The sequence below is a fragment of the Thalassophryne amazonica genome, chromosome 9, assembly GCF_902500255.1.
Source record: "Thalassophryne amazonica chromosome 9, fThaAma1.1, whole genome shotgun sequence".
Taxonomy (NCBI): Eukaryota; Metazoa; Chordata; class Actinopteri; order Batrachoidiformes; family Batrachoididae; genus Thalassophryne; species Thalassophryne amazonica.
Window position 1 is genome coordinate 107939515 of NC_047111.1, and position 27081 is coordinate 107966595.

The 27081-nt window shown below is 41.1% G+C and overlaps 1 protein-coding gene across 5 annotated transcripts in view; it reads right to left on the minus strand.

Annotated features, from left to right (window-relative positions):
- The window catches only part of usp25 (ubiquitin specific peptidase 25), a 102289-nt gene that overhangs the window by 11300 nt on the left and 63908 nt on the right, over window positions 1–27081 (minus strand). For 2 of the 5 annotated variants that reach the window (XM_034178937.1, XM_034178941.1), the window contains exons 11-23: window positions 17469–17596; window positions 17287–17382; window positions 16989–17156; window positions 15416–15654; window positions 15244–15314; window positions 10672–10900; window positions 8723–8989; window positions 7326–7465; window positions 4160–4333; window positions 2692–2787; window positions 1678–1856; window positions 1068–1146; window positions 466–545 (exon numbers count right to left, since the gene is read on the minus strand). In XM_034178937.1, coding sequence (XP_034034828.1) covers window positions 466–545; window positions 1068–1146; window positions 1678–1856; window positions 2692–2787; window positions 4160–4333; window positions 7326–7465; window positions 8723–8989; window positions 10672–10900; window positions 15244–15314; window positions 15416–15654; window positions 16989–17156; window positions 17287–17382; window positions 17469–17596 — 1946 coding nt within the window. The remainder of the gene's footprint in view (window positions 1–465; window positions 546–1067; window positions 1147–1677; window positions 1857–2691; window positions 2788–4159; window positions 4334–7325; window positions 7466–8722; window positions 8990–10671; window positions 10901–15243; window positions 15315–15415; window positions 15655–16988; window positions 17157–17286; window positions 17383–17468; window positions 17597–27081) is intronic. The other 3 variants (XM_034178938.1, XM_034178939.1, XM_034178940.1) reach the window with 3 other exon arrangements.

Consider the following 27081-nt stretch of genomic DNA (forward strand, 5'->3'; position numbering starts at 1 on the left):
TCAGTCCACTTGGTGCAACAGCTCTCCAAGGTGTGATCACTCCTTTTTAGATGCAGACTAACGAGCAGATCTGATCTGATGCAGGTGTTAGTTTTGGGGATGAAAATTTACAAGGTGATTCCATAATTTATTCCTCAGAATTGAGTGAGTCCATATTTTTTTCCCTCTGCTTGGTCTAAAAAAGTAACCGTTACTGACTGCCACAATTTTTTTTCCTTGATTTCTTATAGTGTTTCTTAAAGCCAGAAAGTTGCCATTTGAAATGACTTTAGTTTTGTGTCATGTCTGTGATCTGCTTTTTTTTCTACAAAATTAAACAACTGAATGAACATCCTCCGAGGCCGGTGATTCCATAATTATTGCCAGGGGTTGTATAACCTGCAGGTTTAAAATTGTACAACTGACATTTCTAACAAGGAAAAAAGATATTAAACATCATTATTCACTGGGAAACTGTCAGCCTACTTTGTCTTCTGGAAAAGCTCTAATCCAGTCGTCATGATGAGAGTCGTCTCACGAAAATTCCTGTAGTCCTGATGCCACATCTGATATGAGGGAAAGAAAACAAGCCGTCACATTCATGTTAACTGAATTTAACAAAAGAGGTGTTAAAACAACAAGGAAGTTAATTTTCATTTTTACTTTGTCAGCAAACAAGAAGCAAAGTTGGACAATTTTTTACTAAATAAAACCCAGATAAGAACAATGACTTGTCTCATCTACTGAAGGAACCTTGAGGTGGGCATTTACACCCTCTGTTTAATGGTAGTCACCTAACCCACGACTTTGTAAGATTGCTGTATAACACGTGGAAGGACCCATGAGATTTGACTTAAGATGACCTCTTAACCACCATGTTTTTGCCTTGGTTTGTTTCTGCTGTTTGTATTGTTCACATATGATTATTGATGTAGAGATGTATAGAGGTACACAAATGAGCACAAAAATGTAATTTATGTTACTTGCGTTATACTTGTGTTGCAACTTTATCTTTGTGTAAAAGTTGAAACTCAATAAATATATTGGTTGGGAAAAGAAAAAAAAAAAACCATGATGGCACAGCTGACCTCGTATTCATCCATGTTGACCTCCTCTGGCTTAATCAGGTCCAGTTTGGCACGTGCAACATTCATAATGCTCTTACATCTGAGGGGGAGAAAGGGGGGAAAAAAGGACGAGTTAGCAGAAAGATGAGTCACTGTAAGGTACTCCGAGAGATGAAATGGACCGCCCTGCCTTAACGCAGACCAATGAATCACTCTTTAGTGCTGAGCGGAGAAGTGAAACACTCCTCCGGAGGCTCCTATTCCCGCCATGTGCACACATAAATCTAATTATCAAGTTCAAAATAGAAGAAATCAATTTTTTGCTCATGAATATGGATAGAGGCCGACATGCATCACAGAAAAGTTTTAAGAGAGAGTACAGAGCACTAAACACTACTGACAGAACCGGATCAGTTCTAACAGTTTCAGTATTTCCTCATAGCTTAAAAAAGTGGCAGACTTGGAGTAAGGATTTTTTTTGTATGAAAGACCAGTTACAGACTACAAGATGGCGAGGGCTCCACTACCCTCTGCTGGTGACGTTGCGACTAATTCTACATACGCAAGCTTAATGAAAAGAATAAAATACACCGACTGATTCATGTAACATCTTAAGGAAACGTACTCTAACCTCTCATCGAAGGCCAGGTTCCTGTCAGCGAACTGTGTGAGCAGAGTCCTCTCCAGGATTTTCTTGGGGGCCTGGTTCTGGATGAAGTAGACGATGATGTGTTGGAGCCGGTAGTCGTTCTCCGGAGACATGCCCTCTTGGGCAAATCTCAAAAGACGAGCATATTCCAACTTGATGGCCTGAGCAGAAAGACAGACATTAATTTCCCATCATTAAGCAACATATATAGAACACAGTGTGTATAATGTGGTGTGCAGAAAGTTGTTGAACACAAGCCTGAAGAAGAAAAACTTCCCCATATATTTTGAAGTTTTTATCTGAAGCAATGACTGAGAAAAAAAACCCCTTTAATGTCATTCTTGAAAAGCCTGGAGATTATTTTAAGTACTCTTTTAGCTGCAACAGAACAATAAAAGGAGACTTTTTTTTTTTTTACAGGAGGTTGTTTGTACACAAATTTAAAACTAATACATAAAGTCAACATTTTCAGCACCCCAACAAGAAAAGGAATGCTGCTCACAACTTCACAAAACCTTTACAGATGTACCCGAGGGAATACAAAGTCATGAACAAGGATCCTTTTTTGTTTTTCTTTTGGGGAAATATGAAAACTCCAGAAAAATACTGTTTTGTGACATTGCTGAATTTGTGACAGCAAACATGAGAATTTGGAAAGCAACACCACTGGTTATAAACTCGACTAGATATCCACAGTCAAGTTCACACCACTGGTTCTGGAAAACATGTGACCAGAGTTCAACATTTCCTTCACTGGTGCACCCTACTGTTCCACTGGACACTTAGCAGGCTCAAATTACAACTGTGATTGTGTATGTTTGCCCTCATTAGTGTCATTCTGTTGTCTACATCCACAGAGGGTGGCAACCTAGGAGTGGCTGGTTAAAGTTATTTTGATAATAACTACAAGAAAAAAAAGCAGAAGAACAACATGGGTGAAACAGAAATGGTGAACGGAGGAGAAATGAGGGAAGATTAGGGAGAGAGATGATGTACCTTAAAAAATGCTGCCTCGGGCCCGCTCTTTTCATAAACGCTGCTGGATTTGTCAATGGCCATAATTATACCCTGCATGCTCGGGGTCATCATCGCCTGCCCAGGAAGCAGGAGCCACATGAAACAAAACCACAGCTTCTTGTGATGATCAAGCTAAGGACAACTACTAGCTTGTATGCACCGAGGCACTAAAATAACGCACACCTCATTCTGGGCATGCCACACAGCACATGCACAGGTTAGAATGTAATGGCACAAAGCTGTAGCCCCCAAAGGGCAAAGTGCAAATACAGAGTCAGCCACGCAAGAGCTTCGGGTGCAGAAATCGAGCTCCAATTATGTGGCAAAACAGAAATTAGACACTTTGTATGCTGCGCTTTAAATGTACAGCTAAATCTTCATGAAATGCATGGAAAGTCCAATCACACAACCCCATGAGGTGCAGTTAGCACTGTGGACAGGCAAAAGAACATACATTTGTATCATATAAGGTTTGGTCTTTTTCACTTAGTGATGTGTGAAGAAGCACTTCTACACAAAAGGCTAATAAGCCTTTGTTCACGATGCAGCCTTGGCTAAATCAGACTTTTCACACACGAGTATCACACTAATGCTGCGTTTCCATACGACTGGATGTGATGCAGACACATAACTGAAATGCACACACGGATGATGGCAGAACCTGTCGTGATCCGGTCTGAAACCTGACAGGGTCTGCAGTTACTACTGTGTTGACATAATATAGATCAATGCACGTTGTAGTGCTGTTGTCAACGAGACACCAAGAGACATTACTGCTAGCTGTGAGAGGCTTGTAATTAGCAATCTGCCAAAACGGTTTAATCATTTTTTTTTTTTTTTAATCAATTTTATCTTGATGTAAAGCACTATGACTTCTTTTTAAAATACAAACTGGTTCAGTTATTAATAACAATAATTATTATTATAATATCAGCTTATGACAGCATGCAGCAAATGTCAATCAATGGCTACCAATAAAAAGATTTAATTGATCCATATATTTTTCATTTTTATCTTTCTTTCATAATCCTGTTTTATGACATCAAAGATTTCACAGGGAAAATTTCTTAATAATGCAGTTTTCATGTCAATGAATTATGCACTGAATTAACATGGTAACGTCACCATGGCGCCAGTTGTCTTGTGGGGCTGCAGTGATTCTGTTGCAGTGACAGTCCAGTTAAGTTCAGCATTTACCTGCTACACTGAGCCAGTAGAAAAGCGGAAAACATTCTGAGGTCTGCTTGATCCTGAATCTTTTTTCAAGCATGAGCTAATTAGAACTTTTAAACAAATTTTATAATATTAAAATCAGTCAATGTCAAGGTTTTAATCTCCTCAGGTGTGAAAAATCTTGAATAAATAACCATTTTTAACAGGTCACAATGCCAATGATGCTTTTTCTGAAAGTATCAAACGGGCACAGGTTTGCTGGTTTGACAGCTACCTCGTCATCATATCCCCCCTCCTCTGACTTAATGACAAACGTTCCCACGTGAGGAATGGCCACCTCTACAGTACGCCGGCCTGCGGACACCTCCTCCCTGACCAGGTCAGGAGGAGAGGTGGAGGGGGGGCTCACCTGGACCTCCGGCGGGGGAGAGGTGGGTGTGTGAAGAGACTGCAGAGACAATGGGACAGAGAGAACAGTATGCACAGAGGACTGTGGGAAAGGAATGAAGAAGGGACAAAAGCAATTTATCCACTTGTTATTTTAAAATTTGAGCTGATATTTTCCTGAAAAACCTTGATTAGAACAGCCTTGATTAATTAAATAATAACTAAATGATGGAATTTAATTGTGGACATGAGGCTTTAAAATGATGAATCTGGACAAGACAGATATGATGCTGTGTTCACATGGTGCTGGTAGAAACACCGTCGTTCCACTCATCACAGCAGAATTCCTGTCGTCTGCAGCGGCAGACAGTACGTGTTGAGGGGAGGAGTGGTTATTTTTCAATGCAAACAACATGGACACTAATTCACTTCATTAAGAGAGAAGAATTTCAGCATTTAGCACAGCTTTGTATTAAAACAGTGTCGCAGACAGAACACCCTGCCTCTGCCCTGCCTCCAAAGCGATCAAAGGAAATAATGTGATTATTAACCATCTGATGACAAAGTAAAACCTCTTAAATCATTTTAAAGTCAGTTTAAAGCAGAAACGAGGCAATTTTAAGCAGAAACGTGCTGCTGCGGCGCTCTGATTGCTTCCTCCATCTTTTATTATAAAATAAATGATGAATGTGGAAATGATTGTTGTACAAAAGCTCAGATATCTGTTGCTGAGACAGATGATGACTGGAGTGCAGTTTTAAGCAGACACGAGGTGATAATCGGTGAACTGCGGCCAACACACAGAAATGACGTATGTGCAGTGAAGACAGGGCGGACCAATTTTTAGTGGGGACCGTTCAGTCTGCGACACTGGCCTCTGATGGTAGCTTGAACAGTTAACTTATTACAGATTAATTCCCCTCTAATATCACACACTCATGCTTACTTGATTAAAACAGGATGACTGAACTTAAAGTGCATATCAATTGGGCAGCGCAGTCTTGTTTGAGGGCGGGCACTAAAGGGGTAAAATATGATGCATGATGTAATTTCAGTACTTGCTTTGAAGCAAATTACACGTAAAGTGAAAGTATAAAGAAAAAGTGATGATGCGGTGGGAAAGTGGACATGTGTTGTGGTTTGTTCATGACCCGCAGCTCAAACGTGTAGAGGCGGTTTTGCAGGCGAGAGAACGTAGCTACTCTGGTTAGCTGTGTAGGCTAACACTTACAGTCACGATGTCTCACATTTGCTTAGTCTTCCCTTCTCCACTGGGAACTGAAAAAAAATGCACTTTTCGCAACTGCTTCAGTGACTGCAGCAAAAAACAAAACAGTACACTATTTTCCCGTGTGAAGTTATGCTGTGTATATATACTGCGCAACAGGAGCGGCTGTCCCAATTAGCAGTCAAATCCCGTGACATCACGCAGGGTTCAAACGAGACTGCGCGGCTCTATAGTAAATAAAATATCAAATGAGCTGACTATTACAAATTTATTTATTTATAATAGTGAGGTTTATTTATTTATTTTTGGTGCCAAATGCCAAGAGAAATTAAGTCATAAACATGAAGACATCAGCATGATTCACCTGCCTACACTCAGAAAGGTCAAGCTGTGAGGAATACGAATTTTGTTGACATCATCTCAGGTCACACCCCGAAAATGAATGGGGGGGGGAACTAATTTTTGTGAAAAAAATACAGACTTTCACAGTGAATACAACAAAATGGTTAAAATGTGCATTTTGCAAGGATGTAGATGGACAGATTTTCCAAAGATAATATTTTGAGGAGGAAAGTGAAAGTTTATTTATTTTTTTTTTTTTAATGCATCTCATACAAACAGCACAAGTGAAGCCCAGCACAGCGTGAGAATGGACTTCAAAACATGGATCTAACCATGGATTTCTTTCTTTCCTTTTGTGTGGCCAGAACAAAATTCTTAAGGCTGTTTGTGGTTTGCACCACTGTGTCGCATTGTGTCATGCTAAGCTAAGACGCTACGTATGGGACACTGGCCACTCTAGCTGAGGTAGCAGCTTCTATGATCACAGACTGACAGAAAGGCGACGGCAAGTAGCTGCTTTTAACAGGACAGCCGGGACGTGGACCAGCTTCAGCGCTTGTGTTACTGGCCAACCTGAGGAAAACCACTGGCAAGTCTGGAGAAGAAGGCTAATGCAGGGAGCTGTTTTTCTGTGGACTGAAGACAGCGCATCACAACAGAACAATAATTGAACATGGCTCTGTGTGTGAGCACAGCAGGTGTGAAATCAGACTTCATCATCATTATTTAGTCTGACTGAGGCATATGCGATGTTCTGATTTTTTTCTGAATACACCTCAAGTTGCAAAGAGGCAGAGATGGGCATTTGTTAATCACAAAATACAAGAATTTGATTTGAAAGCCAATTTAAAGCCAAAAACAACCCAGATTGACCGTGTGTCTTGGAGTAAGTCATGAAGTGGACACAGGTGGACTGACCTTCAGACAGCACCTGAGGTTACATCACTTTTATGGTGAAAACTAGCTCTGAATCTTTGAGGATTTTTCAGACGCTGTATAGCTAATTCTCGCACAAGTTAAAGAGTTGGAAGTAATGATTCATAATCTGGTGTATAATTTTTTTTAAAAGATGGTGTTGATTGGAGTGAGATATGCCCTTTAAGTAATCCATCTGTTGCTGTCTGTCTTTTCTCCTTGTTACAGATAAGACAGATTCAGTTGAAAAGCTGAACATTTTTTACTTCTGATGGCAAGTGCCATCATGGTGCGCAGAGGCGGCAATCACAGCTAGTGGTGGCATAATTTTTTGTTGTCGTCTCATTGTAAACAATGGGTTTACCATCTGTTGCGTACAGCCAACATGTGAACACAGCATAAAACAGATTATTTTGCTACAGTGACGCCAAACTGTTAGCCACACGGGAAGTGGTGTTCTGTGAGTTACAGAATGCACAAGCAACAAAAACTAAGGGATGGCAACAGAATAACAGCTGAAGAAAGGGACGGCGAGCATGTGAAAGTGTGCACTACATGTTTTACATACAGCGGTTAGTAAAGCTTCAGGGCTTCTCTCCTCTTGCTCAGCTGCAGCCTTAGAGATTGCTCTCTCGGTGTCCTCCTGGAGGTGCTTGGAGTCATTTGTGGGCGAGGGCTGCTCCATGTACTCTGGGTCATGCTGTGGGACTGCAGGAACACAACATGTCGACTGTACATCATACAAGCTTTTCAAGAACACTGAACCTGATGGAGCTTGAGAGGTGCTGCAAAGAGGAATGGACAAAACTGCCCAAAGATAGGTGCACCAAGCTTGTGGTATCATATTCAAGAAGATGTGAGGCTGTAATTGCTGCCAAAGGTGCATCAACAAAGTACTGAGCAAAGGGTGTAAATACTTGTGTATATGTGATTTCTTAGATTTTATTTTGTTAAATTTGCAAAAATAAAACAACAAAAAAAACAAACAAACAAAAAAACAAAAACGTTATTTCATGTCATTATTATGGGGTGTTGTGAGTAGAATTTTGAGGGGAAACAAATGAATTTACTCCATTTTAAAATAAGGCCGTAACATAACATGGAAATACAACACACTTGTTTTTGATCCCATTTTTCATGACGTGAACTCAAAGATCGAAAACATTTTTTGTGTGCACAAAAGACCCATTTACCTCAAATAATGTTCACAAATCTGTGTTACTGAGCACTTCTCCTTTGTCGAGACAATCCATCCCACCTCACAGGTGTGACATATCAAGATGCTGATTAGACAGCATGATGATTTCACAGATGTGCCTTAGGCTGGCCACAATAAAAGGCCACTGTGAAATGTGCGGTTTTATCACACAGCAGAATGCCATAGATGTTGCAAGTTTTGAGGGAGCATGTAATTGGCACGCTGACAGCAGAAATGTCCACCAGAGCTGTTTCCCTGTGAATTTAATGTTCATTTCTCCACCATAAGCTGTCTCCAAAGGTGTTTCAGAGAATATGGCACTACATCCAACTGGCTTCACAGCTGCAGACCACGTGTAACGACACCAGCCCAGGACCTCTACATCCAGCATGTTTACCTCCAAGATCATCTGAGACTAGCCAGCTGGAAAGCTGCTGCAACAATTGGTTTGCAGAACCAAAGAATTTCTGCACAAACTGTCAGGAATCATTAAAATTGCTCCTCAGGGATAAATAAAGTGATTCGAATTTGTTATGCCAGACCTGTGAGGTGGGATGGATCAACTCGGCAAAGAAGTGCTCACTAACACAGATTTAGACAGATTTGTGAACAAGATTTGAGAGAAATAGGTCTTTTGTGTATACAGAAGATGTTTTAGATCTTTGAGTTCAGCTCATGAAAAATGAGAGCAAAAACAAAAGCGTTTCCTTTATATTTTTGTTCAGTGTACAATGCTGCCATGCTCCCATGCCTGTAATAACGCTGACCTGCGTTGCCAGGAGGACTGGACTCGATACTCATCGGCTGAGGGGAAGAGGAGGAAGTGGAGTTGCTGGATGCCGCAGAAGCGGGCGCGGCGGCGGCAGCTGTTGTGAGAGCCAGCTTCTCCTGCTGGGCCTTTTGGGCCTGCAGAACATCCCACTCCTCTATCTCCTTCTCAAAGAGCTGGTTGTCATCCTTCACATACTGTTTCAGGTCTGGAGGCAGTTTGTCCAAGCCACTGAGTATTTGCCCAGTTTCTTTGTCAAACTCTTCTGCAGAGACAAAGATTACTACTCAAAATAAATAGATGAATACCACCTGCTGTTACACATGGAGTCTGATTGTGGTTTCAACTTTTAACAGGATTCATCAGTAAGTTGGTCTAAACACACTCCATATGGAAGTCATTGAGTGTCGGGGATGTTAGACTGTCAGACGTCTAGTGCTTTCAGATGATCAGGATGGCAATATTTGGCAATACAACAATATGGGATGTAAAATAATCTTGTTCCATGTATGTCCATCATTAATAAAGCATTTCTATTCTAATTTGTGTTTATAAAGTTATCCCACTGTGATGGTCACAAAATAGTTTATACAGCTGAACCTCACTGTAACCGTTGTATGACAGTTAGGAGACATACAGGGCCGCTCATTAAAAACGGTTTCATTCAAATCTCATGAGGGCACATACTGACCCCCCCCAAACCAAGACGTACACAAGCCAGCTGGGAAATATAGTCCCTCCTGCATGTCCTGGGTCTTCCTGGGGCCCTCCTCTCATTTGGACGTGTTGAGGAAGACGAGCAGGGGACATCCTCACCAGGTGCCCGAATGACCTCAGCCGGCTCCTTTCATTGTGAAGAAGCAGCGGATCTACTCCGAGTCCCTCTGATGATATTCAAGCTTCTCACCCTCTCCCTGATTACAAGTCCAGATACCCAACAGAGAAATCTCAATTCTGCTGTTTGTATCCATGACCTTGTTCTTTTGGTCATTACCACAGGTGAGGACTGGAGCGTAAATTGACCAGTAAATCGAGAGTCTTGCCTTTTGGCTCAGTTCTTTCTTCAGGATGACAGTCTGATACAGCGTCTGCAAAATCTCAGATGCAACCCCAACCTGTCTATTGATCTCTCGCTCCATCTTACCGCCACTTGTAAACAGGACCCTGAGATAAGTTAACTCCTCCACTTGAGGCAATAACTCACCCCTGACACAACTGGGACAATCCACCCACACAGGACCATGGTCTCAGATTTAGAGGCGCTGATCCTCATCCACTTACGTCACACTCTGCCTCAAACCTGCCGAGTACACATCAGAGGTTTCTGTCTAATGAAGCCAACAAAACCACATCATCCGCAAAAAGCAGAGAGGCAATTCTGAGGTCACAAAACTGGACACCCTCCAGTCCCTGACTGTGCCTTGGAATCCTGTTCATGAAGATCACAAACAGGATTAGTGACAAGGGGCAGACACACCGAGAACAGTTCTGATGTAATGCCAAGAATGCGGACACAGCTCCTACTTTGGTCGTATAGAGACCAGATCCCGTCTTGCAATAGCCCTGGTAGTCCATAATCCCACAGCGCCCCCTATAAGACATCTCCAGGTCCCGGTCATAGGCCTTTTCCAAGTCCACAAAACACATATAGATATAGACTGATTCTTATGGTATCAAATTCAATGTGTATCAAATTAGCTCACGCTGAAAGGCACTATTCAATTAGGTTTTTCTTTTTCTACAGTTAGAAATGTGAGTGGGGCGGGGAAGGGGGGGGGGGGGTAGTTGGTGAGACAACTAATAGTTTTATTTTGTAGCCTAAAAATGATTGGACAGAAATCCGTATGTTGACTGAGGTCTTGCACCTATGTGTAAGAACTCTAACACTGTGACAATTAATGAACTATGCTCCCAACACAAACACATTAAATTTTCCTCCATGTGTACCTTCTACAAGAAAAGGCTTCTTGTCGTTAATATACATGAGACAGTAGGCACTGGCGTTGCGGTAGCCTCCGAATGAGTCCCTGACCAGCTCCTCCCAGGAGGACTTTGTGACAGAAATGTCATTGTACTTCATCCAGCAACGTTGATGTGGGTCATAGATGTAAGCCCAGTAGTGGCCTGCATTTGCTTGACCTTCATGGACCAGCACAGCATGAAGTCTGTATGGAACCTGGAAAAATACAGTGCACATTCAAAATGCAAGTTAACAAATAATGGGCGTCAAGCAACCCAGTCCAGTCGAAGATTCAACCTTCTCTACTATGGAAACCACCTGGACAACTGAGAGCCTACACAGAAATAATGGGCAGCACGGTAGCTTAGCGGTTAGCACTGTTGCCTCACAGCAAGAAGATTGTAGGATCACGTCCCGTGTGGTCCCTATGTATTCACCATGTTCACATGGGTTCCCACCAAGTGCCCTGGCTTCCTTCTACTTCCAAAGACATGCTAATTAGGTGAATTGGTAAACCTAAATTGACTGTAGATGTGAGTATGAGTATCAAGGATTAAAGCAAAAATAAAGAAATAAAAATAAATCTTCTGACTGAAATTTGTTTCACAGCCAAATCATAAGCTGTTCACCATGTACCTTTTTATAGAAACCCTTTTGCGATCGCGTCCTAGAGTTTAAGGAAAAACAAAGTGGAGACATAAGAAAAGCGCAAATTGTTCTCCTGCTGAACAAGTTTATTTTTTACTCACTAACCATTGCTGCTCTTTTCTAATGCAGCCATCATACTATAGAAAGACTTTAATCTACACATTGTTTAAATAATTCAGAATCAACATATTTTAAAGGGAAAGCTTTTCTAGAAATTTTACTTTATTCAAAACCAATTAAAATCTCAGGCTTGTAGTCAGGATCTGAAATGGGGGGGGAGCTGCCTTTTTTGGTGAAAGTGGACCCTTATAGGCAGAAAATTTCATGTTTTTGATGTCAAGGGATGCATTCTGGAGGATTTTTGATAACTGACTATTTTCTCACCCTGATCCCCCTCAGTTTAGTTTTACTAATTTATGTGTGTTGTATTTGTATCTTCTTTTACATATTTTCACCTTTTCATTGTCTTTAACCAAAACTGACACAAAATCACAACCTACATTATTGTTTGATAAGATTACTAATCAGAGATGTAATCATTTTCAATTTTTTCCCTCATCCCAAGTGACCTGATTTTAAAGCTAGAATCCCAAACAGACCCAGTAATGCTGAGCTTAGACATAGTTACATAAAAAATATACTGCTTGACATCACACTTTAGTTATGGAGAAAAGTTAAATTAAGTAAACTTATTTTATATATTTTATATGGCTCATCAATTAAACTTAGTCCAGCACTATAGTAAAAAACTCAGGCCCAGATTAATACTGATTTAAACATTTTAGTTGTTAAAATTATTATTATTATTATTATCAGTAGTAGTATAAAAAATACCTTCAAAAGGGGACCTTTAATCATGGGGTGTTGTGAAGGGCAAGCCCCCCCCCACCTCCATCTGGACTGGCTTCTGGTTTGCAGTATCCAAGCACGAACAATCAAGAATTTGTGTATTTATGTGGAGAGCGTGAACTGATTGAGAGGTAAGAAGGTTTTATCAGAGCATTTAAGGCATGCCATCCTCAGAAAGCGATCTTAGGCGTATTTTGAAAGAAAAAAGGTCTGTCTTTACTGTTAATGTGTCATGGGTCTCCAGCTGTGTTTTTAGTTTAACCACAGCGAGGACACTCACAGAAACACTCAAAGCAGACTTTGAAAGAAGAGTTAACACATTTGTTTGTAAAGCTGCGGTCCCACCGAATAATGAAGGATGAAGAAGGAGCCACGCACCCTGTTTTTTTTGTTTCGTGAGCTATCGTGGCAGTATAGTGGCTCAGAGTGGCTCTTAGAGACATTATCTTCAGTTAACGAGGCTCCTCTCTGAGCGTGGCGCTAATTTCAAGATGTTCAAAATTTAGCAACAACAGCGTGGCGCAGTTTGTGTCCGAGTTACTGCGACGGCTTAGAGGCATTTGCGTGGTGCTTACGAGTCTGCAAAAAGTCCATTATCCGTGCGCCTGGCACCTTCACAGGACCTGAGAGGCTATTTTTGGAACAGCTCTCCTCTTGCGCACACAATTCCACCTGCTCTGTGTGCTGGACTCTATATAAAATAATTATTTTTTAGTGGATTAATCATTTTCTGCCAAACCTTGGATGCTGAAAACACCTCTAAACACTTCTGGAATCACAGAGGACTGTTTCATCTGGACGCTTTTTTTTTTCCCTCTTTCCTGCTCCATGTGGGATGTATTTTGAACAGCATAAGGTAATTATTTTTAATGTTTTTTATAGCTTGATAAAACAGTTCCTTGCTGTAAAAGTATGTCTGTATGTTGATGTCTGTTGTATGTAAAAGTATGTTGATTTAATATCTTGTTAATGGATCATGAGCTCCGCTGTGTGTGCACTGATGCAGTGACTCATCACACTTCAAACGAGCATTTAGGCAGAACGCCAGCTCACAAAAGAGTGATATTTCAGTCAATATTGGACGAACACAAAGTTAAAATTTGGGTGACTGCGTGAAAGTGGATGTGTGTTTAAAGCCATGGAAGATAATAACTCCAGTGGAGCAGCTAAGAGCAGAAGCTGTGCAGCAACACAGGTGGAGAGCGTGCAAAAGACCGATTTTGAAGACATAACACAAAGTTAAAAGTTGTATCATGATAACTTGTAAGCTGCAGAAGAAATAAAGATATATATATATTTTTTTTTTTTTTGAAAATGATCCACAGGTGTATATAATAAAACGGCCACCTCATTCTGTATGCAGAACGGCACCACGCGCAAAAGAGTGCTTTTGCAGAAATAAACGGACGAACGCAAAGTTAAAAGTGGATTCACGTTGTAAAAATGATTGTGTTTAAAGCCAAGGAAAAAATAAAGCCAGCAAGCCATGGATGGAAAGGAAGCCACTTAGAAAGAGCACAGAGGCGGCTGTCCATGAAAGGACAACAGCAGCGCATGCGCAAAAGAGCAATTTTGCAGAAATAAAAGGACAAAGTTTTGTGTGTTTAAAGCGCAGAAAAAAAGCCAGAGAGCCGCGGAGCCAGCGAGGAGCACAGAGGCGGCTCTCCAGGAACCTGTGGTTCGGGTCTAGCTGGTCTGGTGCATTACAGGTGGAAAGCAGCCTAGCGCACAGCGCACAACTGCGGAACTGTGCTGGAGTGTCTATTTTTGGACTGCGTTAAAAAAAAAAAGAAGAAAGGACATCTTTAAATGCTGCTGTGAATCTGTGAATTGAAAACCCACACTTTGAAGGGACCAGGTGTGGGAGGGCTGGAGGTTTGGACCAAACTCATGCCTAAACGTGCGCCAACATGGCGCTATCATGACACTACGTGGATTAGTGTGGCTGATGCGAGCCATTCGAGGCTGTAATGACAGGTCGGTCGTGGCTCACTAGAGGCTGCTACGTGGCACATGCGGGGTACAGAGAGGCACATAGTGGCACCTTCATAGTGGATATGTGATAGATCAAAACGTGGGTCATTCTTCAAATAATCACCCCACACCCATGCGTGGCTCGTTCTTCAGCCTTCATTATTCGGTGGGACCGAGGCTTAAAACTCTTGTCTTTGCTCACTGTGCACTGTGAGACACTCAAACACATCGCTCCCCCTCTCCATCCCCCTGCTGCAGACAAGACACCAAAGAACAGACAGAGACTCGCTGCTAGGAGAAAAAAAACAAAAGAGACTTTTTGAATGTGGCAAATTTTACATCTTGCATCTAGCACTGATTTTGTGTCAGAGCAAACACTGCCTTCTGGCAGCCCAATTGATGGAAATCTGTCATAGGGACGGAGAACTTTAATCCTTGGAGTATGAATGTGTCTGTCTGTCGATATGTGGCCATGTGACAGACTGGCGTCCTGTCCAGGGTGTACCCTGCCTCTCCCGTATGTCTGCCAGGATGGGCTCCCGCCACCCCTTGACCCTTAATTGGAGAAAGCGGGTATAGAAAATGAATGAACAAATAAATAATGGTCGTGCATTAAAAATTTAAATGAACAACAATGCAAACACGACATACATTATTGTCATGAACAGCTGATGTAGAGGGAGAAAAAGCTGCTACATAGAAAAGATTCAAGAATATAAATAGACAAAAAACTTGTGATCATTTTTTACCTCAAATTTTATTTGGTTATTAATATTTAAATTTAATGTAATTTTCTGCTGATCTGCTGCTTTTCTACTTTTTTTTTTTTTACTAATAGCCCAATTTCATAGCCTTAAGAGTGTGCATATCATGAATGCTTGGTCTTGTTGGATTTGTGAGAATCTACTGAATCTACTGGTACCTTGTTCCCATGTAACAATAACAAATATACTCAAAACCTGGATTAATCTTTTTAGTCACATAGCACTATTATTATTCTGAACACTACTGTACAATTCTGGTGTTCCGCAAGATTTTGCACAGTACTGTATCTAAGTAAAGTCTTTTAAAAAAATGACACTGCTCACCTGCATCATTGACTTGTCAGAGTACATGACTTCAATGGTTCTGTGGATTCTGGTTATACTTCCCTGTAGGTCTGGGGAGGAGGTAGAGGGAACAGTCACACTGGACCATGTATTTCGCTCAGCTGTACAAGGGCACACACAAACCAACCACAAAGGGAAACTTAAATCCTACCACGAGTGTCATTCTCCACTTCACTCCTCCAGCGATGCAAGCAGCCTTCAAGGACCCTCAGCTCCTCTTCAGTGATGTGCCGTGGGGCCGGGTGCATGGGGAGGTCAGGAGGTAACCGAGACTGTGTGAAGGGCTTATGAATGGGGAGTCTCTGCTGCTGGGCAGCAGAGGGCGCTGCGGTTGGACCTGGGGCCAGGGATGAGTTCTCTGGGTAAGCTGAGGAATCCTGTTCAGCTGTGCTGCAGGGGACACACACACACACACACACACACACACACACACACACACACACACACACACACACACACACACACACACACACACACACACACACACACACACACACACACACACACACACACACACACACACACACACACACACACAGTACATAATGTCAAAACAGACAGTAGGCCACAAAAGGATTCAATCCCTCTGATGTTCAGAGATGATTTAGTTTTAAGGTAGAAAGGCAAATACTTGTTCCATCATATTTTTTTCCAAATGCTTGCTCTATTTTTAAAACTATGTTTTTGTCAGTCATCTCTTGCTGAAAGCAAGTAGAACAAGAGCAATCAGAGATTTCTGACGTCCGACAATCTGGATTGCCTCCAAAATTTAATGAGTCTTCCATGCCTTAATATCTATCTGTGGTGCAAATTTGGTGAAAATCTATGGAGTAGTTTTGACGTAATCCTTCAAAGACTATATAAAATGAAACTTGATCCAGAATCCGGATTGGGATCACTTCCAAAATTTAATGGAGTCTTCCGTGGTCTAATATGTATCAGTGATAAAAATTTGGTGAGAATCCATGAAATAGTTTTGACGTAATCCTTCAAAGCCTATATAAAGTGAAACTTGATCCAGAATTCTGATCCGGATCAACTACAAATTCAGTGGAGTCTTTCATGCACTAATATCTATCTGTGGTGCAAATTTGGTGAGAATCTGTGAAGTAGTTTTGATGTAATCCTTCAATGTGAAACTTGACCCAGAATCCGGATCCAGATCACCTCCAGAATTTAATGGACTCTTCCATGGCCTAATATGTATGTGTGTATATATGTGTTGAAATTTTTGTCAAAATCCATGAAGTAGTTTTGACTGGTTTGTTACATCCATGGCGGACGTAATAAACCTGAACTCCCATGTTTGTGGTTTTTGTACAGCCAGCTCAGACACATTTCAATGCCCGCAAATGCAGTACGAACTTGCACAGCTTATTAGAACTGCAGTAAAAACTGTTAGGGTTGTGGTGCATTCTCCATGGACGAACTTTGTACATCATGAAGTATGGACTTCAAAAGGACACATTTTTCCATTCTGACCACATCCCCACTGCATTCAACAAAATGTTCAGGATGCAGTGTGCTCCTCATGGTCTTTGATTGTGACAGGGTCCTTACAGTAAATGTCAGACTTTGACGGTGCATCATAAAAAACTGACTTGCATGTAAAAAGTTCAATTAAATTTTTTTGTGATGTCCCTTTACTCATCTTGTGTTCTCGTTTTCCATGAAACTGTGACTGATGGGTACAAACAAAAGGTATCTGCGGCTGTGGCACATGCCTTGGTGGTGGTGGCAGCTGTGTCCCCGTGGTGCCACCAGGGGGTGTCGATGAGTCGATGTCTTCCACTGGGGATGTGCACACTGGTTTACTTGAAGCAAACTCCATGGCGTACTGGAGGACATCAGCCAGAGGAAACCTCTTGGGGCCTGAGCCATAACTGAGGTACCTGACAGAGAAACAGGGTCCGACAGGAAAAGAGCCACCAAATAACCACCAGACAAGACAATGGAATGTGACAGAAATTATCTTTACTGTGTGCCGTCTTCATTAGGCTTAATTAAATTGACATTTTGTACCTCTCCAGTCTTTGTTGTAGCAGCGTTAAATGTTCTTTCAGCCTCCTGATCTCCTCCCTCTTGATCCGGGTTACATCCCTGTTCCGGTCCATGTACCTAAAAATAAAGACCATAAGAGACATTTGGACGTTCAAAGTAAAGAGGAATAAGTTCTCTTCTGATGTGCTGATATTTCTTCCCACCTGTCCATGTAGAGCATGGAGGGGAACTCAAGCTTGTTATGAATCTTCTCAGGTCGGCCGAGCGCTTGGTTAAACTCAAATCTTGACAGTTCAAAGGTCAACACAGGAGGGAGTTCAGTGAACCAGTGCTAAAATGAGAACTGAATGTCATTCAAGAGTATTCTTTTAAATGGTAAATGGACTGCATTTATATAGCGCTTTTCCATCTGTATCAGACGCTCAAAGCGCTTTACAATAATGCCTCACATTCACCCCGATGTCACTGCAAGACATTAATAACTTTGGCAAAGACATGAACAATAGAGTTAACCTTTAGCAATATTCAGACAAAAAAAAAAAGAGTTTGACAAAGTCCCATTTCAAAAGTTTTCTGTTTTTTTAAGTGGATGCTTTCAACAACAATAGTCATCAGGAGATGACATCACCCTGGTCCCCACACATCTGTAATACAATACAAGTGTCAGGGGATCACTCAAGTAGACCTTTATGGTAAATATGTATGAAACTGGTCAACTGGTTCTTGAGATATCTGCTAAAAAGCAAAACAGACGGACAGACATGCTGATCGCTATATCCCACTGTATTTCATTGGGGGGGGGGGGGGGGGGGGGAGTGGTAAATGGTTATCTTTAGTGGGCAAGTATGACGTGCGTCTATCATCTGTCATATATTTACAGAACAGTGAAATATAAATATGGCTTTAAAATGTTTGGTTTTGATGCTAAAAGCTGCATTACAATCTTGACTTCTCCCATTTTTGTTTTGGAAAGCATACGATGTACAATGACACTGAACTATCAATACTGAACATGACAATAACACAAACAAGAGAACCATTGGTTCAGCTGGTCATCTGGCAAGTGGCATTCAAGGATTTATCCTCATATTCATGAAGAACCAAGATAAAAGATACAATCTCAATGTTTACATCCGCATGTTCATTCGTGATTTAAACTTCCCAAATTCGAAAAGAAGCTATATGCATCTACCAAACACCACCATCAGATGTGAAATCTTTTCTGCACATCTCATCGCATATTTCAATATCACATTTGTGTTATTTTTTTCTTATTTCTTAATTTTGTTTTTTCAGGGTGCATGCTTTGAAGGGTTTTTTTTGTCATATGGCTCATAAGTTCATCTTACTTTTAAAGTCACTTTTTGTTTCTTCAGTGTATGATAAACATTAAAGCATAGACATTAAAGCATTATTTGGTGGCGCTCAGCAGGCACACTGAGTCAACACCAGGTGGCACTGTTTTCTACAATGGAGCTCTAAAACTGGAATCTCACTTTGGAACATTGATCAGATTGGACAGTTATAAATACAGTCTTTAAATTTGTGTGTGGTCATGTGCACGTGTGAGTGTGCACGCATGCGTAAACAGTTTAAATGAATTTATAAATGTGTGTGTAATAAAAGGGCATGTTCCAAATTAGGTCATTAATTATTAAACATTGCCAAATCTGTGAAGATGTGTGGCCCTGAGAGAGACAAGGCAAGTATTGAAAATGGATGGATGGATGTCCGTAATTAGACCAATTAGCTCATAAATTTCCAAATAATTAAAATCTGGCAAATCTGTGAAGGTGTTCTGTGCACCATCCTTATCTATAAAACAAAAATCAAGATTGGGAGAGAAAAAAAACATTTTTTGTAGACAGACAGCTCATGATGGCATCAGGTCATCCCAGCCTTTCAGCCAGATGGCCGAATAAAATTTGGGGGGGAAAAAAAAAAAGAAGTTTCCACTGCTAATGTGTTGCCAAAAAAATAAATAAATAAATAAATAAAATGCTTGTTTACACACCCAGCAGAACACAGTGACACCAGAACTCATTTGCAGTTGTGTTCCTGGTCACCTAGTAACTGATAATTGGTTTTGTCATGTTTTGGTCTCCAGCACTCCTTGTTATCTGGATTTTGTTTTTTCTTGCAGGATGCTCGAGCACAGTAAGCAGCCACTCAGCAGCTGAACCTGCTGTTCGTGCAAACAGGCAGCCCACAGAAACAGTTCATAGCTCATTTGCTGGAAACATCCAATAAGACCAAATTACTGATTTAAAAAAGGCTGCAACCAAGAACTCTGATTTCTACAGAACCTGGGAGAGGTCACTTAAAGTGATATTTTTTTTTTCTGGCCGTGATAACTTGTGCACACGTTTTCCTTTAATCGAGCCCTCTTATTTATAAAACGAGTGCACGTTTTCCTTTCGTTCAAAATGAACTCCATAATATGACCTAAATTGTCACCCTCATGACGGGGAGACGCTTCACCCTCAGCATCCCTTTTAATGTGCTTAAACTCCAGATGATGCCATGCTGGGCAGCTTGTTCTCTGTATGTCCTTGTGCACCCAAACCATGATGATACACCCAGACCAGATCCATTTCTAATGGGAAAATGTATTACACTGTCTGCTAGTTTGTTGGCTAATAGTCAGCATTTATGTGTCACGACAATATTGAATGCACGTTTTAGAAACTGTGGCCATGTTTAAGTAGATTGTGCCTTTGTTTTACTCAAACGATGCTTAAAACGTGCGCACAATATAACAAAACATGCGCACAATATAATAAAACGTGCACACATTCTCTGCACATGTAAAACATTTTGCAATGACACTTCCAGGGCTCCGTAGATTTCATATTATTGACACAGATATTGGTTTTCCTTAAGGAATTCAGATGTGTCCATGTCCCTGTAATGCTGATCAGGAGAAAATAATCTCTACAGAGACCAATAAACAATGGAGTGCCTGAATATGTGAATGTCCAAATCAGCATCTGCTTTCTGTTGCTATGCTTTTCCTCCATTGAAGAGAGAGGAGGTTAATTTTCAGAGGACTGGATGCCACACCCACATGTGCACCAGCCAAATAATTAGCTGTGTACAGCAGCTGTGGGAAGGTGTGTGTGTGTGTCTATTTGAGGTCAAAATCAGAATTAAAAGAACGTTTCGTGGAGGCCAAAGCTTCGGAGAGGATCATCACACAATCCCAAATCATTTAACCCGATTACCTTAAATGGTTCTGATGGCGTGTGTGATTCCTGATTTAAACAGTGAAGCTTTTAGAAAAAAGAATTTTTTGATTTTGTAGTAGGTCACAGTTAGGGCTGAACAATATTAAAAAACAAAACCTCACTTGTGCTGACATGAAATCAGATGAACATGCACAGGGCAAGACATAAAATAAAAAAACAGGGATGCCTTGAACTTTTTTTAAACTCCCAATCCAAGTAATTTTACAATATCTGGCAATATGGAGTTCTGATCTCACACGTGCATTTTCCTGGATATTGTACCTTCCACAGACAACATTGCAAGTACATTAAAGTCAATCTACTGCACATGCTGGAAAATCTATCAGCTGTGCCATGTATTTTGATGGGACGATTTCAATCCAAGCCGCTGCTTGATGCTTTATTTATTTATAATAAATAAATTCATAAACACACAATTACATAAACTTATGTGGCTCGTCAATGCTTTCAACAAATTAGTTATTATGTGCCAAAAGTGTTTTCAAAAGTAGGTCTTTACTGTAAGGGGTTGGGGGTAGGGGGTGGAGGTTTCAGCCTCTTGCACCTCTGGCTGGGCATCTGCAGTCTCTATGGGCACAAACACAATGTGAAGAAAAACTTGTTTGCTCATGTGAAAAGCTGTACGTGATTGACAGGTCTGAAGGGTATATCACGTGCCATCAATCAGAAACAGACTTGGTTTGAAGCAATGTTTAAATATGTTTTTAAACTTGCACCACGAGTGCGCTGGCTGTTATCACTATGTCAGTTCCACACTATGAAATGGAGAAATGGAGCTGACATGCACGGTTTATCTGTGTGAATAATATAGACTTGTTGCAGTGATGTTGTAAAGTGATGTGAAAACATGCAGCGGGCTCTGTAATAAACTCAGCAGCAGCCTGATCGCTCGACTATCTGCACGCATAGGAAATGAAGCGAGACAAAATGTGAATTTAAGATTTCATTTATCCTATACTAATAAATCAATCAATCAATCAATCAATCAATCAATCAAAAAAAACAAACAAACAAACAAACAAAAACACCTTGATCAGGCTCAATTCCAACTGCAACCATATCAGGATGTCATTGTTCCTTTCCTACAGACATAATTCTATCTAAAAGAGGGGTATTCAACTATATTTTTCCGGGGGCCAAATTTGTGAGAATACTATGACCTGTGGGTCCGGCCATTCTCCTGACCTGTACTATTACTCTCAGATGTAAAACTGAGACAAATACTACTACATTTCTTTTTCCCCTTTTTTAACAGAACATCAAATTCACACTTTAAGTGCAGGTTTCAAACAACATTAGCAGCCTCTCATAACTACTAACTACTTCTGGCTTAATGTGCAAAAAGAGAAGATACATAATCAACCTTTGGGTCCACAGCATCACAGTAACTCCAAATGCTGTTTTTAGTGCAAAAAAGTAAACAAGTAACTTCTGATAAGGAACAACAACAACAACAAAAACCAACAGTTGCTGCTGGCTTTATGTGCAACAAAAATGAAACGTAACCAACTTCTGGTTTAAATAACTATACATGTCACTGCTGACATTTATCAAAATGTGCTTTCTCAGTTCAAAACTACAAACAATAATGGCCATTTTTGTACTTGGTGCAAAATAAATAAATAAAAGCTTTGTATGTTACAGTGTGTACTGAAGAGATAAAAAGACAAAATAAGAGATGGAAAACAGCCAGTCTTCTTACTACTTGTCTTTTTGCTATTAGTGAGAGAAATTGCATTTTTTTTACTGAGCTAGGGCAGAAAAATGAGGCTTGTATGGAGTGAGGGCGATCCATAAACAATGATGCAGACGCCCATTCGTCAAAGAGGCACGATTGTCTGTGTTTATGGCATTCATGTGAGAGAAACTGGATTCACAGGTATATGGTGAACCAAACATTAACACACACAAAGCCAATCTTTTCATTTTGGGGAATTTCACTGCGACAACATACCTAGTCCAAAACTCTGCACAGCCCTGTTGCTTAAAAGCATCTTTCAGTTCACATGATGCCTGAATGTCAACAATCTCCAGCTGCATGGGCCCTTCATCAATGTCATGTAGCCTGAGGAAGTCTCCTGTTTTGGGTAAATGAGTCCCTCACTACATCCAGCAGCTCTTTTGAGATGCCAGAATCATTAAATCTAAGTGCAAAGTTGTGCCTCAGCTTATCTGACATTACTAATCTGGCATTACTTTGTGACACTGGCACTTTGTGATGACTTAATGATGTCACTGAGTGTGGGAAAGTGCAGCAACCTGTCATTAAGATCACATGTGAAAATGTCAAGTTTATTTATAAAAGCAGTCAGCTTTTCAACCACATCAGCCACTGTTTTAGCCCACTCCTGAAGACCCAGAATTAAGATCATTCAAATGATAAATGATATCACTTAAAAAACAAATTTCTGAGACAAATTTCTCACCCAGCATTTTTGTCAGAAATATTTCAGCCTTCTTGTGCTTGCATTCATGTAGAAAGGCGATAATTACCTCTCTCAGTTCACAGACTCTCTGAAGTGAATTGCCCTGGCTTAACCACCTGACGTTGTGTAAAAGTAGGTCAGAGTGCTCAGCTGACATATCAGCAAGTAGTCTGTGAAACAACTTGTGTTGAAGACTGGATGTTGCTCTGATAAAGTCCACTGCAGGAATCAGAGTCCATGGTACTTTTCAACTCACTACTAAAGGTGCACTGAGCAGGGGTGGTGGCCAAGTGGTTAATGCGCTTGGTTTCAATTCGGAAGGTTCTGGGTTCAAATCCCACCCCTGCCACATTTCTCCATGTAATGTGGAGTTGCGTCAGGAAGGGCATCCGGCGTAAAACTTGTGCCAAATCAACATGCAGATCCACCTTGGATGTGCTGTGGCGACCCGAGTGCAAACAAGGGAGCAGCCGAAGGGACTTACTTTTACTAAAGGTGCACTGACATGAGCCTGCCTTTGCTTCACCACACATCACAACCTGTGTCATGCTGGAGAGTAAACTCGTCTTTAGCTGGTGCAGACAGGACGCCAGCGTGGCGCCGGTGCGTGCTATTGCGCACAGAGAATTTTGAAATGTTAAAAAAAAAAAAAATCTTTCACGCACAAATGTCGTGCTATGTGGCGCAATCTAATCTCCAACACGATGTGCAGCTCGTCAAGTGGAGTAAACAAGAAGTGAACAGAGTGAGTGGTGACAACAGCAGATCGCATCAAAGCACAGCTCATCTGAACAGGAAGTTAAATCTGTTATAAACATACTTTAACAGCTGCAGACAAGAAGGAAAGAACACACAACTGTTTTATCAAGCCATGACAATGTAAACAAGACAAATAATTACCTTTTCAGACAGCTCAAAATGCTTTCTGTAGCTAGTTAGGCGCACGCGTGCAAACGGCTCCGGCTGCAGCCTCCTCTGTGATTCAGAAAGTGATTAGAGCCGTTTTCAATGGTCAATTTGCAGAAAAAATGATTAATCCACCAAGAAATAATTATTTTATATACGCAGCATCCAGCACAGAGCACATGGCAGCCGTAAGAACAAAGAATGGCGTCCAGCTGTGAATACAGCGGGTGGGATTGTCACGACAACGTTCGTGCTATTGAGTGAGTCTCAGGCACGCTTGTGTCAGCGCAGCTTAAGCTGTGAGCAGAGGACGCTCTGGTGAATGAGGCTAGGGATGTCCCGAGCTGATACTCAGTAACCGTATGGGATGCCGATACAGCTATTTTGTGAGAATCTGTTGGTATCGTATTTGGGAACAGTATCGCGCCGATTCACGCCCGCAGAGTTTTTAAATCCAGGAACACTTCTGTGTGAAGTGTCTGTGAACCTCTGCTCTGCTGTTGCAGAGGGCTAAAGTGTGTCTCTCTCACTGTTCACGTGAGACGTGCGATGCAGCCAGTACAGAGACGCCGACAAACGGCTCAGCTCAGTGACGCTGAAAAATAGTAGCGTCTGTTTTTCAGCGCCACTGTGCCGACAGCTGCCTGTTCGCTGATCAGCTCCAGCACTCTGAACAGGGTCTGAAAAAAAAACCCTCCATAATTCATTAAATAATCCATTTAATCCAATAATTCTGCGTCCGTAGCTGCTGTACTTTCAAAAAGTTATGATTTATTATAGTTGAAAGGCTTCGTGTTCTCAAAAAGCTCCCAAGCTTGGTTGAAGAAGGAAAAACAACAGTCTGAGTGAGGGGTGGGGTGAGGCAGAGAATGGAGGAGGAGGAGGGCGAGGAGGAGGGAGCTTCACTCATTTTCACATGAAATGAGCAACTGTACAAATGGTTTACCGTTTCCAAATGATCCCAAAATCATTTGTATAGTTTTTTTTTTATTTATTCAGATTTCATTTTTAAAAGAGCAGGTTTAACAAATCAGTTCAGGTTCAGGCAGCTCTTGTTCAAACATTGTTTTTTTATATTTAGATTTTATTTATTCTGTTAAAGAAAAGTTATGCAAACCCACTCAGAAATGTTGAAAAAGCAAAACTGTCAATATAGGGTTAGGAAGCTTGCAAGCAAAAATCAAGATATTATCATAAATATAAATAAAGTTCATGACAGGCTTAGAATAGTCATCAGTCCATCACTCCAGTTGTAAAAGTTCATTCAAAGTGATTAAAAGAAGTTTAACAGTAAACAGACAGCACTGTTAGACCAGTTCAAGTCAAGTTTAAGGTTGAGTCTCAATTCTACCCCTTGGCCCTTCCCCTTACCCCTTCCCCTCTGTTTTGCGCAGGCACGAGAGACGGAGGGGTGTCTCAATTCTCTTTTAGTAGCGAGGCGGAGGGCTACAAACCCCTCCGTTTGGAGTGAATCTGGATGCACACTCCGTTTGGAGGGGTAGGAGGAGCTTACTGCTGTCTCCGAAAAAACAAACATGGCGCCGAAAGAGCCGCACAAATGAAGCGGCTTTCATTACAAATTACGCTGTTTAGAAAGTTATAACTTGCCAAAAAACTTCACAGGCAGTTGTCTATGACAGCAACGTGTATGCTGCTGGATGCATGTTGCGTATACTGTTGTTCTGAAGAATATCGTAACATCGCTCGTGTGCTGAGGCGTTATAATGCACATGCACACGAACACTACAATAAGACACTTTTATATCTCACAATGGAGAAAATCATGATAAAGGATAAGCATGTTAATTTGTATGTTCATAAATCTTTGTACAATATCAATCCCTGCAGTTGGATTTCAAGGTCTGTAACGTGTGTGTATTCAGTATTTAGTATTTAACAAACAGGAGCCCTGAACACACTAGTCTCCTAATAAGCTTTCAATTCAATTAATTTTTTTTTTATATAGCGCCAAATCACAACAAACAGTTGCCCCAAGGCGCTTTATATTGTAAGGCAAGGCCATACAATAATTATGTAAAACCCCAACGGTCAAAACGACCCCCTGTGAGCAAGCACTTGGCTACAGTGGGAAGGAAAAACTCCCTTTTAACAGGAAGAAACCTCCAGCAGAACCAGGCTCAGGGAGGGGCAGTCTTCTGCTGGGACTGGTTGGGGCTGAGGGAGAGAACCAGGAAAAAGACATGCTGTGGAGGGGAGCAGAGATCGATCACTAATGATTAAATGCAGAGTGGTGCATACAGAGCAAAAAGAGAAAGAAACAGTGCATCATGGGAACCCCCCAGCAGTCTACGTCTATAGCAGCATAACTAAGGGATGGTTCAGGGTCACCTGATCCAGCCCTAACTATAAGCTTTAGCAAAAAGGAAAGTTTTAAGCCTAATCTTAAAAGTAGAGAGGGTGTCTGTCTCCCTGATCTGAATTGGGAGCTGGTTCCACAGGAGAGGAGCCTGAAAGCTGAAGGCTCTGCCTCCCATTCTACTCCTACAAACCCTAGGAACTACAAGTAAGCCTGCAGTCTGAGAGCGAAGCGCTCTATTGGGGTGATATGGTACTACGAGGTCCCTAAGATAAGATGGGACCTGATTATTCAAAACCTTATAAGTAAGAAGAAGAATTTTAAATTCTATTCTAGAATTAACAGGAAGCCAATGAAGAGAGGCCAATATGGGTGAGATATGCTCTCTCCTTCTAGTCCCCGTTAGTACTCTAGCTGCAGCATTTTGAATTAACTGAAGGCTTTTTAGGGAACTTTTAGGACAACCTGATAATAATGAATTACAATAGTCCAGCCTAGAGGAAATAAATGCATGAATTAGTTTTTCAGCATCACTCTGAGACAAGACCTTTCTAATTTTAGAGATATTGCGTAAATGCAAAAAAGCAGTCCTACATATTTGTTTAATATGCGCTTTGAATGACATATCCTGATCAAAAATGACTCCAAGATTTCTCACAGTATTACTAGAGGTCAGGGTAATGCCATCCACAGTAAGGATCTGGTTAGACACCATGTTTCTAAGATTTGTGGGGCCAAGTACAATAACTTCAGTTTTATCTGAGTTTAAAAGCAGGAAATTAGAGGTCATCCATGTCTTTATGTCTGTAAGACAGTCCTGCAGTTTAGCTAATTGGTGTGTGTGCTCTGGCTTCATGGCTAGATAAAGCTGGGTATCATCTGCATAACAATGAAAATTTAAGCAATACCGTCTAATAAT